The 13,251-nt window shown below is 32.5% G+C and overlaps 1 protein-coding gene across 2 annotated transcripts in view; it reads right to left on the bottom strand.

The window, feature by feature from the left end:
• COL11A1 (collagen type XI alpha 1 chain) overlaps positions 1-13,251 on the bottom strand; it is a 206,312-nt gene that overhangs the window by 73,609 nt on the left and 119,452 nt on the right. For both annotated transcript variants that reach the window (XM_004481221.4, XM_058303110.2), the window contains 4 exons: positions 12,410-12,463; positions 9,500-9,607; positions 9,009-9,098; positions 8,571-8,624 (listed from right to left, as the gene is read on the bottom strand). In XM_004481221.4, coding sequence (XP_004481278.2) covers positions 8,571-8,624; positions 9,009-9,098; positions 9,500-9,607; positions 12,410-12,463 — 306 coding nt within the window. The remainder of the gene's footprint in view (positions 1-8,570; positions 8,625-9,008; positions 9,099-9,499; positions 9,608-12,409; positions 12,464-13,251) is intronic.

Below are 13,251 nucleotides of genomic sequence, written 5' to 3'. Positions count from 1 at the left end.
ACAAATGACTGCTTCTTTCTAATGAGGACATCAGTGACTCTCCTTACTTGAGATTTCTTTAAATTCTAAACCAATCAATTATATTGAAACAGTCAATCACTGAAAAGAATTACAGGTAAACTTACTACTTAATTTCCTGACCTTTTTCTTTTCTGGCTAAATTTACAAGCTACATTGAATACGTTTTAGTTAGCGAATTATCTACAATTAAAATAATGGGATGGTGGTAGAGATAGCACACTATCGTGAATGTAATCAACAGCCCTGAACTATATTGGTCAATGTAGTTAAAAGGGGAAACTTTAGGTTGTATTTATTACTAGAATAAAAATTAAAAGATAAAATATAGGACTGTACAACACAGTGAACCCTATTGTAGACAACAGACTATTAGCAGTTTTTCAAAGCACTAGTACTAATACATGTTGAATTATACAAATGATGACAACATATTGTATTTCATTATTTCAACACAAAATATTAATCTCTACAGAAATATGAGAATTTTTCTCCTCTTTACTCTAAAGTGAATATTTACTTGCTTTTACTTGGGGTTCTCATTTCTCCATTTAGTTAGAATTTCTTTATTATTACATTAAGTTTATCACCTTCTATAGCCTCTTACCTTTTAAACCTTACAATAGTAATGAAATAAGAAACAAAGTATTGGTTCATGTTCTTAAAGCAATTAAAATAAAGAATATTTCTTTAATTCTAAACACAAAACAAATATGTTCATAGTTTCTTTAGCTGGGTGTTTCATATTCTGAGGAACATTTGTAAATTAAATGAAAGTGATAAACATAGACATCATCTCATCAATGTTCAGTTAAAATGTAATCCACTCGAGAGAAGCAGAAGAACAAAATGTGTTCTTATGAATTAGAGCTGAACAAGTAGAAGGCAAATTTTTTTAAAAAATCTGCCCCTTTTTTAAGGTCAGGCTAACCTTCACGGCAAAACTACCATGAGGTAACTCTTATTTTCCAGATGACATATAGTTTAGATGATACAAATTAAAACTTCTAATGAAATATCAAGCATCACCAGAATTTAAAGCAAAACTCTGAACAACTCAAACTTTAGTATCTCTATATTTATCCAGATTGAATACAATTAAAGTCCACTGAAATTTATCTGGAGCCCAATAAATAAAATGTAATATATCTTTAAAAATGTAATATATGACCCACTAAGTGAGTAGATGCTATCCTTATAAAATCTTCCTATTCCCTTATTTGATGAATTAGTAGAAGCCAGTGTAAAGAAGCATCTCTGGAATATAATAAAGGATATTTTAAAAATAAAAATTATGATAGGAAGGTCATGTGAATTCCTAGGGAAAGAATGACAATAGAAAGAAATAATAGCAATAAGAAAATTATACCAGAAGCACATGGGTATGGTCAAGAGAGAGGAGTCAGAGATAAAGACTGCCCTACTGAACAGTTGGGGCATAGTGTATTTTTATCTTTCAACAGTTATCTGTCTGGCCCCATCTCATACTTTCTCCATATTAAACCCCACCACTCCCAGGAGATAAAATCAAATGTGCTAGAGGGCTTTTACTAAGTACACTGCTGTATTTGTTTCAGTCTCCTCTGGTTCTTAGGCAAATAATTGTTAGCAATGAGATGCTTTCATATCAGAGAAAAATGAGGGGTAATTATTTAGAGAAAACATGTTTCTTAAATTTGTTTTATGAAAACTTACTGGTAGCACAAGCTGAGAATTTGCTTGCATGATATATTTGTATATATGGCACATTTAAATAAACATAACATGTTTACCCAGTTTATGTACAGCATGTAAAAAAAACAATGTATCACCTTCCTCTCTTGCTGTTCAAGCCCTTGGCCCATTCTGCCTTCTGTGTGCATGCATGAAGGCATCCACTTAGTAGTAAACCCCCTGGGATCAGAAAACATGCCTAAAGTTTGACTGGCATCTATTACCTGTTCTTGAATCCAGCATCACACACATAGTAAGTGCTTGGGTTTGCCAGAACATTAAAGGCCTAAAGTCACAGCACTCTCTTGGGTCATTTTGTTTTTCTTAAGTGGGAACACTGAAACGCTCCTCAATTCAAATTCACTCTTAGTAGCAAAACCTTTAAAGAACTATGATATTGAAATACCAATTCTTTACTAAAATGACTAAAACAGTGATGAGTCCTTCAAGACCAAATATAGAGCAAAAATTGTTTTTCATAGATAAAACTAATTTTTCTTTAGAGCTCTGACCCCAATGCAATTTCTTTAGGCAAAAAATATTGTTCTCACATTTATGTTCCTTGTTCTAGCTCTCAATATATCACTTATTAATTTACTATGTTGTTTATCTATTTCTCAGTTGTCTTCTTCAGTAAATGGTTAGTTCTTTGCAGGAAGTATCCATTTTATTAATCTGTATTAATAAAATTCTAATTTAGTAAGTGTCTGGGTAATTTCATATTTATTTATTTATGGTCTTTCCACAAGAAAAGACTTACGGCAGTTTACACAGAATATATAAAATACAAAAGACTATAAATAAGAAATAAGTAGGCAAAAAAATGCATATAACTTTTATTGGCATAAAATGGTGCCAATAATATTACTAATCCAAAATACATACTACAGACCAACATTTTCAGTGATAGTTTACTCATTATTATTAGGTTATAAAATAAATTCAATGAATCCAGTCCAGCATTTAAAAAATTAACTAGAATAGCATACAACAGAGAATATCAGATTACATCATACATAAAACATGTAAATATCATTTATAGTGAGTTGTGTTCAAAGAGTTATGAAAACAGAGCCATAAACCAAATAGTTATCTTTGCTAGTATCACAATTTGATGGTTTCATCCTGCATAATGACTACAGGAATAAAAAGAGTTAACTATGCAAAAAATTACAAATATTTCTATTTATGATTAAGAAGAAATTTCATCTGAGGACCTTTATTAAGAGGCCCCTGCATAGAACAATCTCCTGTATCCTTAAACAGATCCCTTTGGTTTGTACAATTCATCATAGCATAACGTCTCTAAACATAAAGTTCTCTGAAATTTAGTTTTTATTTCTTCTACAAAATGTCATTTCTACAATTATTTGAGAATGTGTACCTATATTTTAAAGAAATTTTATTGAGATATATTCACATACCATACAACCATCTAAAGTTTAGATTCAATGACTTTTGGTACAATCACAGAGTTGTGCATACATCACTGCAATCAATTTTAGAGTATTTTCATTAACTCTAAAAAAAAAAAACCCTAATCCTTAGCAGTCATCTTTCAATCTCTCTGTATCCTTCCCTTGTCACTTATAACTGCATCTACAAGATGGTTCACTATGCCTTAAGCTTTCCTTCTAGTGACATATCCAAGCTTAAACTTTCCCCTTCAACCATAATCACACCCACATATCAACACAGTTAATTACACTCACTATAATATGCTACCATTACCTCCATCTATTTCCAAACATTTACAATTAACCTTATTATAAATTCTGCACAAATTGAGCATCAGCTCCCCATTCTCTACCCTTATTCTATCTTCTGGTAACCTATATTCTAGTTTTTAACTCCGTAAGTTTGCTCATTATATTTAGTTCATATTAGTGAGAACATACAATATTTGTCCTTTTGCATCTGACTTACATCACTCAACATCTGTTTGGAGGGGAAAGGGGCTCTGAATGCCCTTAAACATCTTGAAAAGGAAAACCAAGTTGGAGGACTCACACTACTGACTTGAAAGCATATTACAAAGCTACATTCGTCCAAATAGCATGTTTTTGGCATAAAGATAGACATATTGCTCAATGGAATTGACTTGAGAGTTCAGAAATAGACCCTTACTTCTATGGCCAATTGAATTTTGAAAGTTGCCAAGCCCACTCAGCTGGGACAGAACAGTCTCTTCAACATATGGTGCTTGGGAAAACTGGATAGCCATACCCAAAGAATGAGAGAGGACCCCTATCTCACACCTTACATAAAAATTAACTCTAAACAGATTGAAAAGAAACTAAATACAAAAGTCAGGGCCATAAAACTCCTAGAAGAAAATATAGGAAACAATTTCAAGATCTTGTGATAGAAAGTAGTTTCTTAGACCTTATACCCAAAGCACAAAACAAATGGGATCTCCTCAAAATTGAATACTTTTGAACTCAAAGGACTCTGTCAAGATGATGAAAAGGCAGCCTACTCAATGGAAGAAAATATTTGGGAACCACTTTTCTGATAAGGGTTTAATATCCATGATATATAAAGAGATCCTCCAACTCAATGATAAAAAGAAAATCCAACTTAAAAATGGGAAAAGGCTTGAATAGACATTTTTCCAAAAAGGAAATACAAATGGCTATAAAACTCATGAAAAGATTTTCAATATCACTAGTTATTACGGAAGTACAAATCAAAACTGTAATGAGATATTATTTTTACACCTACTAGATTGGCCACTATTAAAAAAAAAAGAAAACTACAAGTGTTGGAGAGGAAGTGGAGAAATAGGAACACTTATTCACTATTGGTGGAAGTAGAGAATGGCACAACCCCTGTGGAAGACTGGCAATTTCTCAGGAAACTAAATATAGAACCACCATACAATCCAGCAATCCAATCCTGCTATAGACTAAGAATACCTGGAAGGGTCACAACAGACATTTCCACACTGGTGTTCACTGTGGCATTATTCACAGTTGCTAAAAGATGGAAATAACCTAAGTACTCATCAACCAATAGATGTGGTCTATACACAGGAAGGAATATTATTCAGCTGTCAGAAGAAAGAATTTAGCAGATAGTGAGAGATCTACAAAACTGGAAATGAAGTTATGTATGCGTTTTCATGGGTTTTGTCTTCAAAGGATTATGAACTTGGGCTTCAGATCCCTTGTCTTAAAAGTTTAATGATAATAACTATCCTGACAGATTTTGAGAATCAAATAAAATAATGAATATAAAAAGGCATTGCATACAAGTTGAAAGATAAAATCCTCTTAATATTTATTTTCCTTTCTATTTTCTCTACCTTTCACATTCTTTACATTCTCTCCCTCAAAGAACTTATCACTTTCAGTTTTTTCTTAATACAAAAAGTTCTTGAATCTCCATTCTTCCTGTTCCTGTGAATTCCAGTCCTGCACGTGCCATTACTTGGCCAATATTGCGAAGAGGTTAAGTTGGGGTTGCAGTAAACTCAGATTATCTACTCTAGAATCAAGAATAATCTTCTGCATTTTTCCTTAATGCCTTACAATTTCTTGGCCTCTCCTTATCAACCGATCAGGTATTTTCCTCTGATATTTTAATGCCATCGTTGTGATTAATAGTGCAAAAACATAATGTGTTATCTTCCTTGCAAAATAGTCACTACTACTTTTTTTACTTACAAAGTGTAAATGACTTTTTAAATCTTTTGCACTACTAAGGGGTTGTTTTGTTTTTTTTATGTATTTTATTTTGTATTGGTAGTTAATGTTATTCCTGGAAAGGTAAAATTGTTCCAGGCATGGAAGGCTTCACTGAAGTACTATTCCCACAAGGACACAATTTTGGAATTATCATTGTCTCAACTTTCCTCACTGCTCATATCCATCAGTTAATAAATCCTACAGTCCTACCTTCCCAGATGCTATATCCACCCCATCTTTCAACTATCCATTACCCTTATCTTACATTATATGGCATTGTCATGGAACTTTCATGACTTCTAATTGATCCTGTCTTTGTTTGATATTTCATCCTAATGATGGATGTGTTTTCCTCAAACTTCATTTCAATTGTTTTATCCTACTTGCTTCCAAAATTTTGTATCTTCCAGTTACTTCAACTTTCCATTTTAGAGCTTCAATAATCCTATCTCATAATATATTTCCTGCCTTAATTTTACATTATGTACAGCACATCAGTGTGCCTTGTTCCTACCAAGTATTTAGCAAATTTTAGTCCTTCTCACAAGTCTTGTTTCTCTTTAGATTTTTCCCTAAATGCAATTATCTCCCTTTCCTCACATCATTTTCTTGTTCTGAAATAACCATTGTCATCCTCTGTATTCTGTAAAGTTCAAGGACCAGCTCCTACATCACCCTTCCTCTGATTTCTGCTTTTCTACTTTAGAATTAACATTTATTGTTAGTATGCCATTGTTAGTATTATCACCTACTGTCTCACAGTGCTCTTTAGACTTTCATGTTTCTTTTCAGAACTTCTTATCCTATTTCAAATCTCTTAAAGGAATATCTTCTGTGATGCCTAATAGTGCATAGGGAGGTAAGCAGTAATTGTAAAATAGTCATTGAAGCCAAGTGAACCAATAACATTTTAGATTTTGTACCATTTTACGGTTTACAAAATGCTATATAAAATTAAGTATTATTCTTCATGTAACTGGATAATTTTTATTAATATTTTGTTAAATTACATCTCCTTGAAATATTATGCACTCTACGCATAAATTGGTTTCAACTATTTTAAACACCCAGGATAGCAATGCTTGATTGGACCCTAAAAATAACTTAATTCAATCTTTGTAGTCATGATTCATATTTCACTGGGGTGATGACCATTGATCTTAAAATCACCTATTTCTACAATAAGATTACTTTAGAAACTGAAAGCCTGCTTAAATAAATTATATAAATCACATCGTAATTAAAACTTTTTGAATTCTATGCCAAAATAATACCGTTTGTCTTATTCAACTATTTTTTCTGCTAACATATAAGGATGCTAAAAATATTCTATATAATTTTATGAATTCTGTGAATTCAAAACTATTACTAAAATATATTATCTTTCCCTTTTTAAAAATCTTCACCAGATGACCTTCCTTCAGCACTGTGATATGACATTTGAGTGATCTACAGATTAAGTATAGTTTTAATCAACCTGCCAAATATGCTTACTATTTTATGCTATTATTAGCTACACTACCAGATTTTATCAGTACTAGCTATGCTATGCAAACTCTTCTTTAATGTTAGGTTTTATGATATGAATACTAGCTCAATTAATTTAAGTTCAAACAGGTAAGTATATATGGAATTATACTATGCACATATGGAAGATACTATGCTGTGAACAGAACCAAAATATCACAGGGAACTCAATCAAATGAGAGAGACAATCAATTGTAATTTAATATACTTTTTAAATAGAAGTCATATCAAAGAGAAGCAAGGGGAAGGGCAGGAAAATGTGGAGGTGGAAGAGATTTCATTAATAAATGAAATGAAGACAAAGGGTCTAAAGAGAATTTTAGAGTATCAATATTTAATCTGGATTTGTATGGATGAGTAGGATTTTTGTTAAGTAGAGAAAAGAAAAGAGATTCACAGATAAAAGGTAAAAAATGAAGGATATTCTCTGCAAAGTATAAAATACCACTGTGGTTTGAGAAACAAGAAATTCTATGTATTCGAGTGAGTATAATTAGAGAATAGGAATTAAGTAAAATAAAATAGACATGAGTATTGGGATCAGATTTGTGAACAACTCTTTGGCTTTGATAAGTTTGGCTGAAGGTGGTGAAAGGCTATGAGATAAGTAGAAGCTGAAGGATGACAGCAGTAATAGTGGGTTAAAGTTATAATTCTAGAATCAGTGGACAAAACTGATGAAGAAGGTAAGGAAACAGAGTCAAGGAAATGAGTTAAGACAGTATTAATGAATGGGAGAAAATTAAGAGTCACCACAAAGATAGCGACAGTAGAAATGTAGAAAGAGGGACAAATAAAAGAAATGTAATGCAGGCAGAACCAAGGTAACTTATATATGTTGCATGAGGAAGTTGAGAGAGGATTTCAGGCAACTTTAGCTTTTTATGTTGGTGAAATAGGAAGACAAAGGAGATGATCACACTAAAACTGTTACAGTTAACCTTTCAGGGTTAGATGGGAGCAAAGGCGACTTTATGATAATGAAGACTATAAACAATTGTTTTCTGGAGGATCCATATGAATCTCAAGAAAAGGAAGTTAAGGTGAAAATCTGTTGTTTACTTCTTTGCCAATTATTTCATAAGGCTGCACTGATTAAATAAAGCAATCTGGATCATGTTTAAGATAGATATATACCTTTCAGGCCTATGGGAAAATTTTTATACCATTGACAGAAGTCAAGCTTCTTCAATACTTTCAAGCATTTCAGAAATAAGTGAATGATAGCATATAATATATAAGGAAGTAAATTTTTAATTTTAATCTGAGAAGGAATTGATAAATCTACTAAAAACTACCCAAACTACAGTCTCTCCAGGACTTCCAGGACCATGAGTATCTGCTACTAATAATAATGATTCATTTCCTTGGATACTCTAAGATGAAAGATAGTCCCTTTAACTTCCCTACAGCAGTGGTGAAGCAAAATATTTCCAATGCCTGAAGCTTTCTGTTTCTGTACTCATTAGTGCATGTAATTAGTAGAAAACAGACACTGACTGATTTGGATTGACATGTGTTTATTTTCTCTCCCACACACTGTGGAATCACAGCACGTGAGTAATGAAATAAGAGATGTAATTTGCTACTATGGATAGCATGGCTATTTATTATCATACTTACACCTGGACCTGGTGGGCCCTGGGGACCTTCTCCTCCTTTCAGTCCAGGAGCCCCCTGGTAAAAATGAAGAAAGCACAGAAAATGAATAAATGTGAATTTATTAAAAATAATTTATTAAAAATAAGAGGGATTGGGAACAAGTGTAGTTCAGTGGCTGAGTGCCTGCTTCCCATGTACTAAGTCCCGGGTTCATTCCCCAGGACCTCCTAAAAAAAATGAAACACAAAATAAAAAGGAGTAATCGTATGATAAAAAGGAGATGCTAAAAAATGATTTTAGATGCAAATACATATTGGTACATATATATTATAATAATCATTTGCATGCACATGTATATTGCCTCTTACTCATGAATCTTTATTAAGTTAAGATGTGGTAAATATGCTCCTAATTAGTAAGAAATGTCATTCACAAGCTGTATTTATACGTTGATTATACCTGAGCTCCAGGAAGACCTCTTTCACCTGGGAAACCACGTAGTCCTGCTGGTCCATCTTTCCCTGAGATACCTTGAGGACCTGGGTCACCCTAAAGAATATTATATACATCCATCAATGGAGAAGAATTTCTGTGCATGTTTCTGCAAACAAAATTATGATTATCCACCTACCCAGGAAATAAAACCTTAATATTAGTTAATTAAGAGAATATTGCATGGACTGTCACACACATTAGAGTGAACTAATCATCACATTTAAGAGTTCATACAAATTGATGATTTCATAGTCAATGGAGATAACTGGCCTCGTGCTATTGTTCAGTAATGCCTTACAGTACAAAATAGTCACACTGAATATTTTCCTGACATGTTTTTGACACTCATTTAAATACTGTAACCACATTCAGTGAATCCATGGTTGTATACTGAGAAGTTACAGTGGAAGTGAATAGATATTTTCCACCCAGAGAATTCCTTAAGCATGTCTTACCTTTGCACCTTCTTTTCCTGCAGCTCCGGGAAGACCTTGCTCACCAGGGGGTCCAGGAGGTCCCGGATGCCCACGTTCACCTATCGGACCCGTCTCACCAGTCGGACCCTAATTTAGAGAAGTGAAACCTAATTACACTGCTTTTTTATTCTTGGCAAAGATAACACAAATTCTAATTAAATCTTGCTCCTCTCACAAAATGTTTTCTTTCTCATATTGTTTTCATCATTTCCTACAATGTATTTCCTACAAACAATGAAAGCAGAGTTATCTGGCTGGAGTCTGAACAGATATATGGGATGTTAGGTAGAATCTGAGTGTTTAGGGGAAATATCTAGATAAAGTCCAAAGGGATAGTTCCTTCAGTTAATACCATAGTCTTCAGATTGATGTGAGTTCAAGAACTGTTAAAAACTATGTCAGTTACATCTCATCCCTTGTTCTTAGGTGTAAGCAAGCATTGGTACCATAATGGTAGTTACTCAACAACTCACTGCCTAGATTCCTGAAACCAAAATGACCAAACTTGCTTCACCTTGGAATTTCCATGCCTAGAGACCTCCCTACGTTTAATCGACATTTGTTTGACAAAATCCATTGAATGATCTAGGGGGATCTTGAAGGTAGGTATTTGGACTGGCAGTTCCTCCAGGATGAAGGCTATAATAAATAGCTAGCTGCCTTAAATTGCCACAAATGGCAAAATGAAAAATGTTCAGATCATCTATGTATCCCCTGTGTGGTGCTGTTGTGTATTTGAGTTTAATGAGCTTTCACGTATAAATAAAGAATGGTGACAAGTTGCTCTATATCGTCACTTAAGTGAAGGATTTAACTTAAAGACATATAGAGGGAAACTTTCCACATTCTAAGGTTATTAAAGACTGGAATGTTTTACTGAAGTTGCTTACAGAATATAATTTCCTGTCATGTTTTTCTTTTAAGTGCAACCAACCTTACCTCTTAGCGATGGATAAAGAACATACCTGCCCCAAATTTTGGTGTGCATTTCTAGGTCTAAAACCCTTTAGTTATATAATTATCCAAATCCTCAGTTTATCATTAATGTGCAACCTCCCTCCCCCCAAAGAAGTGTTTCTTAAATATGGACACAAAAATTTCAACAGTAAGAAAACTGATCCAAATTGAATGGCTATCAACAGAGAAACAAAAATGAGATTCTCATAACAACACAGTAAAATCAATATTGGTCCCATTAAAGCACATCCTGTGTCCTAACAAGAAAATATGATTACATTTGAAACAGGCAATTGGATTTTTTTTTTCTTAAAAGGAACAATGAAGATTAATAGTTCAATGAAGATACATATACTCAAATAAAACATGTGGTATTTTTGTGCCTTAAAGTACAGGGGGGAAGAGAACACAGGTCTCAGAAGCTGTAGATGCCTGCATTAGACAGATAAATTTTCGAATGTTGGAGATTCTGAAATGCTATGCCCGATGATGTTTACTATCCAGTTGGACTTTATTTCCATTTCTATTCATGGATATTAAATTTTAAAGGAAATATACTTTTTTTTTTCATAGAAAACAGTTTCGGGGTCTTTTGAAACAGAAAAATACTTTTTTTGAGTAAATATTTTTCAAATAAAATCTAATAAGCAATAAAGAGGAGGCCTTCAGCACAAAAAGCATGCATGTTTACATGTTCCTATGTTTCCTTTCTAAAGGAGCAAATAATTAACATTTCCCTTCCCCTTCAGGATACTTCCTCAATAATCAGAACATTTCCTACAGATATATTTTTTCTATTTCAAACAATTTATAATCATTTTCTATGGAAAAATCCCATCAAAAGTATATTTTCATTTAATATCCATGAACAGAAATTAAAACAAAATCCAACGAATTACAAAATATTCTAATTTTTGCTTCTAACATATATTTTTTTTAAAAGATGAAATTTTTGTTTTTCTAGATGTGTATGTTTGGATATGTGTGTGTGAGAGAGAGAGAGAAACTTATATAGAGTTAAATAATTATAGTCTCAGAAATGTCTACTTAAAGCAACTGAAAAATTAAAACACTTACTCAACTGCTCTTTCTCTTTTGCTATAATTTGTTTTTAGAAAGGATAAAATTCCAGATGAATAAACTCAATATGTCTGTCCCCTCTCAACATGCTTTGCCAGGAAATAAAATATTATTTTCTATTCCCATGAATTTCTCTTTACAAGTAATTAATACTTACAATTCAAGGAATTGCACCAATATCTGAAACTCTTTCTGCTACCTATCTTGAAAGTGTGTCTGTCTTTGACATTATTTCACATATACCAAAGAATCAATAATAATGTTTCTTAGGAAAATTGTAATGCATTACAAATATACTTTTAGAATGTTTTGGTATTTAAAGCTTTGTATTATACTTCTAATATCATTATACTTCTAAAGTAATAACAATTAGAGACCCAATTATTCTAAAGTAATAACAATTAGTAATAACAATTACAACTTGAAATTCTCAGAAAATCGATAAAATACTTTGCTTTTTTAGCAGACAGTGCTTTAGTAAGAATTTAGTGTTAAATTCATTGTGAATTCTCTAACTTATTTTCATTATTTATTTCACCTTTCCTTTCTATTAACACAGCTGAGAAATAACTTTAATAATAGCTTGCTGAAGTTCATTTGAGGTAGACAAGCATATATATAAATGTGATCTGTAATATAAAAATGTATCATATGACATCATATTAAAATGAGGGAGTTCTTGTACAACCTAGAGAAGGTTAATACATAAAAATAGAAATATGGGGGGAGAGGGGAGAGAAATAAATAAATAAATAAATCTTTAAAAAAAAATAGAAATAATTCTTGTTACAGAAAATAAAGTAACAATTCTTAAATAGTAATAATTCTTGTTACAGAAAATAAAGAACATACCTGTGGTCCAACAACACCCCCTGGTCCTGGAGGGCCAGTCTTGCCTTGAAATCCCTAAAGAACCAAAACATAATCTGTTGTAGCTACTCAGGACATAAAAATAAACAAAAACCATGAAATGACTAAATAAATCACATTAAAAGGAAGTCACACTTCAGCAAGAAATATTTGTTTTTATATCCTTAAATAGAGTTATTATGTTCCAGTTGTCTTTAAAATTCCAAATTAACCATAATATTCATTTCATTCTGTGGTCCAGTAATTTTATTCAATAAACTTAAATAAGAACATAAAATAACAGGTTGAAGCTGGAGCGAAAATGCCTCCTTAGCCTTGTTGCACTGGACAAACAACAGGCAGAAGTTTGACTTAGCAATGTTCATGAATGAAATAAAATGAGGATTTAAGCAGCCTTTGAAAGAGTCCACCCAATCTGTATCCAGAGATAAATCTTGATATTAAACATTTCTCTTTAATGTGTTCCAATAAGCTCATAAATTAAAACAAGACATAAAATTTATAAAGAGTGTCTTCATGATGAATAAGCATCTCAGCATTTTGTTAGTATGTTCTTTCTTAAGATACACCATGTAAATGATGCAGTCAATAAAATAAAGTCTGGTAGGTACAAGCAGGTTGTATCACTAAACAAAGCCTTTGGACATATATTCTGGTGTCCCCATTTAGTAGGGTCCTGGAATATTCATTTTGCATCACTGTATTCTGGCTCTGGTACAAGTTAATCTTTGGAGTCAGAAATCAGAAATATAATTTTCCAGAAATAATTTGTCCTTTGTCTATGAGAAACTATTAGATGGACACATCCATCTTAGAAGCATTAG

Source organism: Dasypus novemcinctus, chromosome 9 (genome assembly GCF_030445035.2).
Source record: "Dasypus novemcinctus isolate mDasNov1 chromosome 9, mDasNov1.1.hap2, whole genome shotgun sequence".
Taxonomy (NCBI): domain Eukaryota; kingdom Metazoa; phylum Chordata; class Mammalia; order Cingulata; family Dasypodidae; genus Dasypus; species Dasypus novemcinctus.
This window is presented reverse-complemented; position numbering and strand designations above follow the sequence as displayed.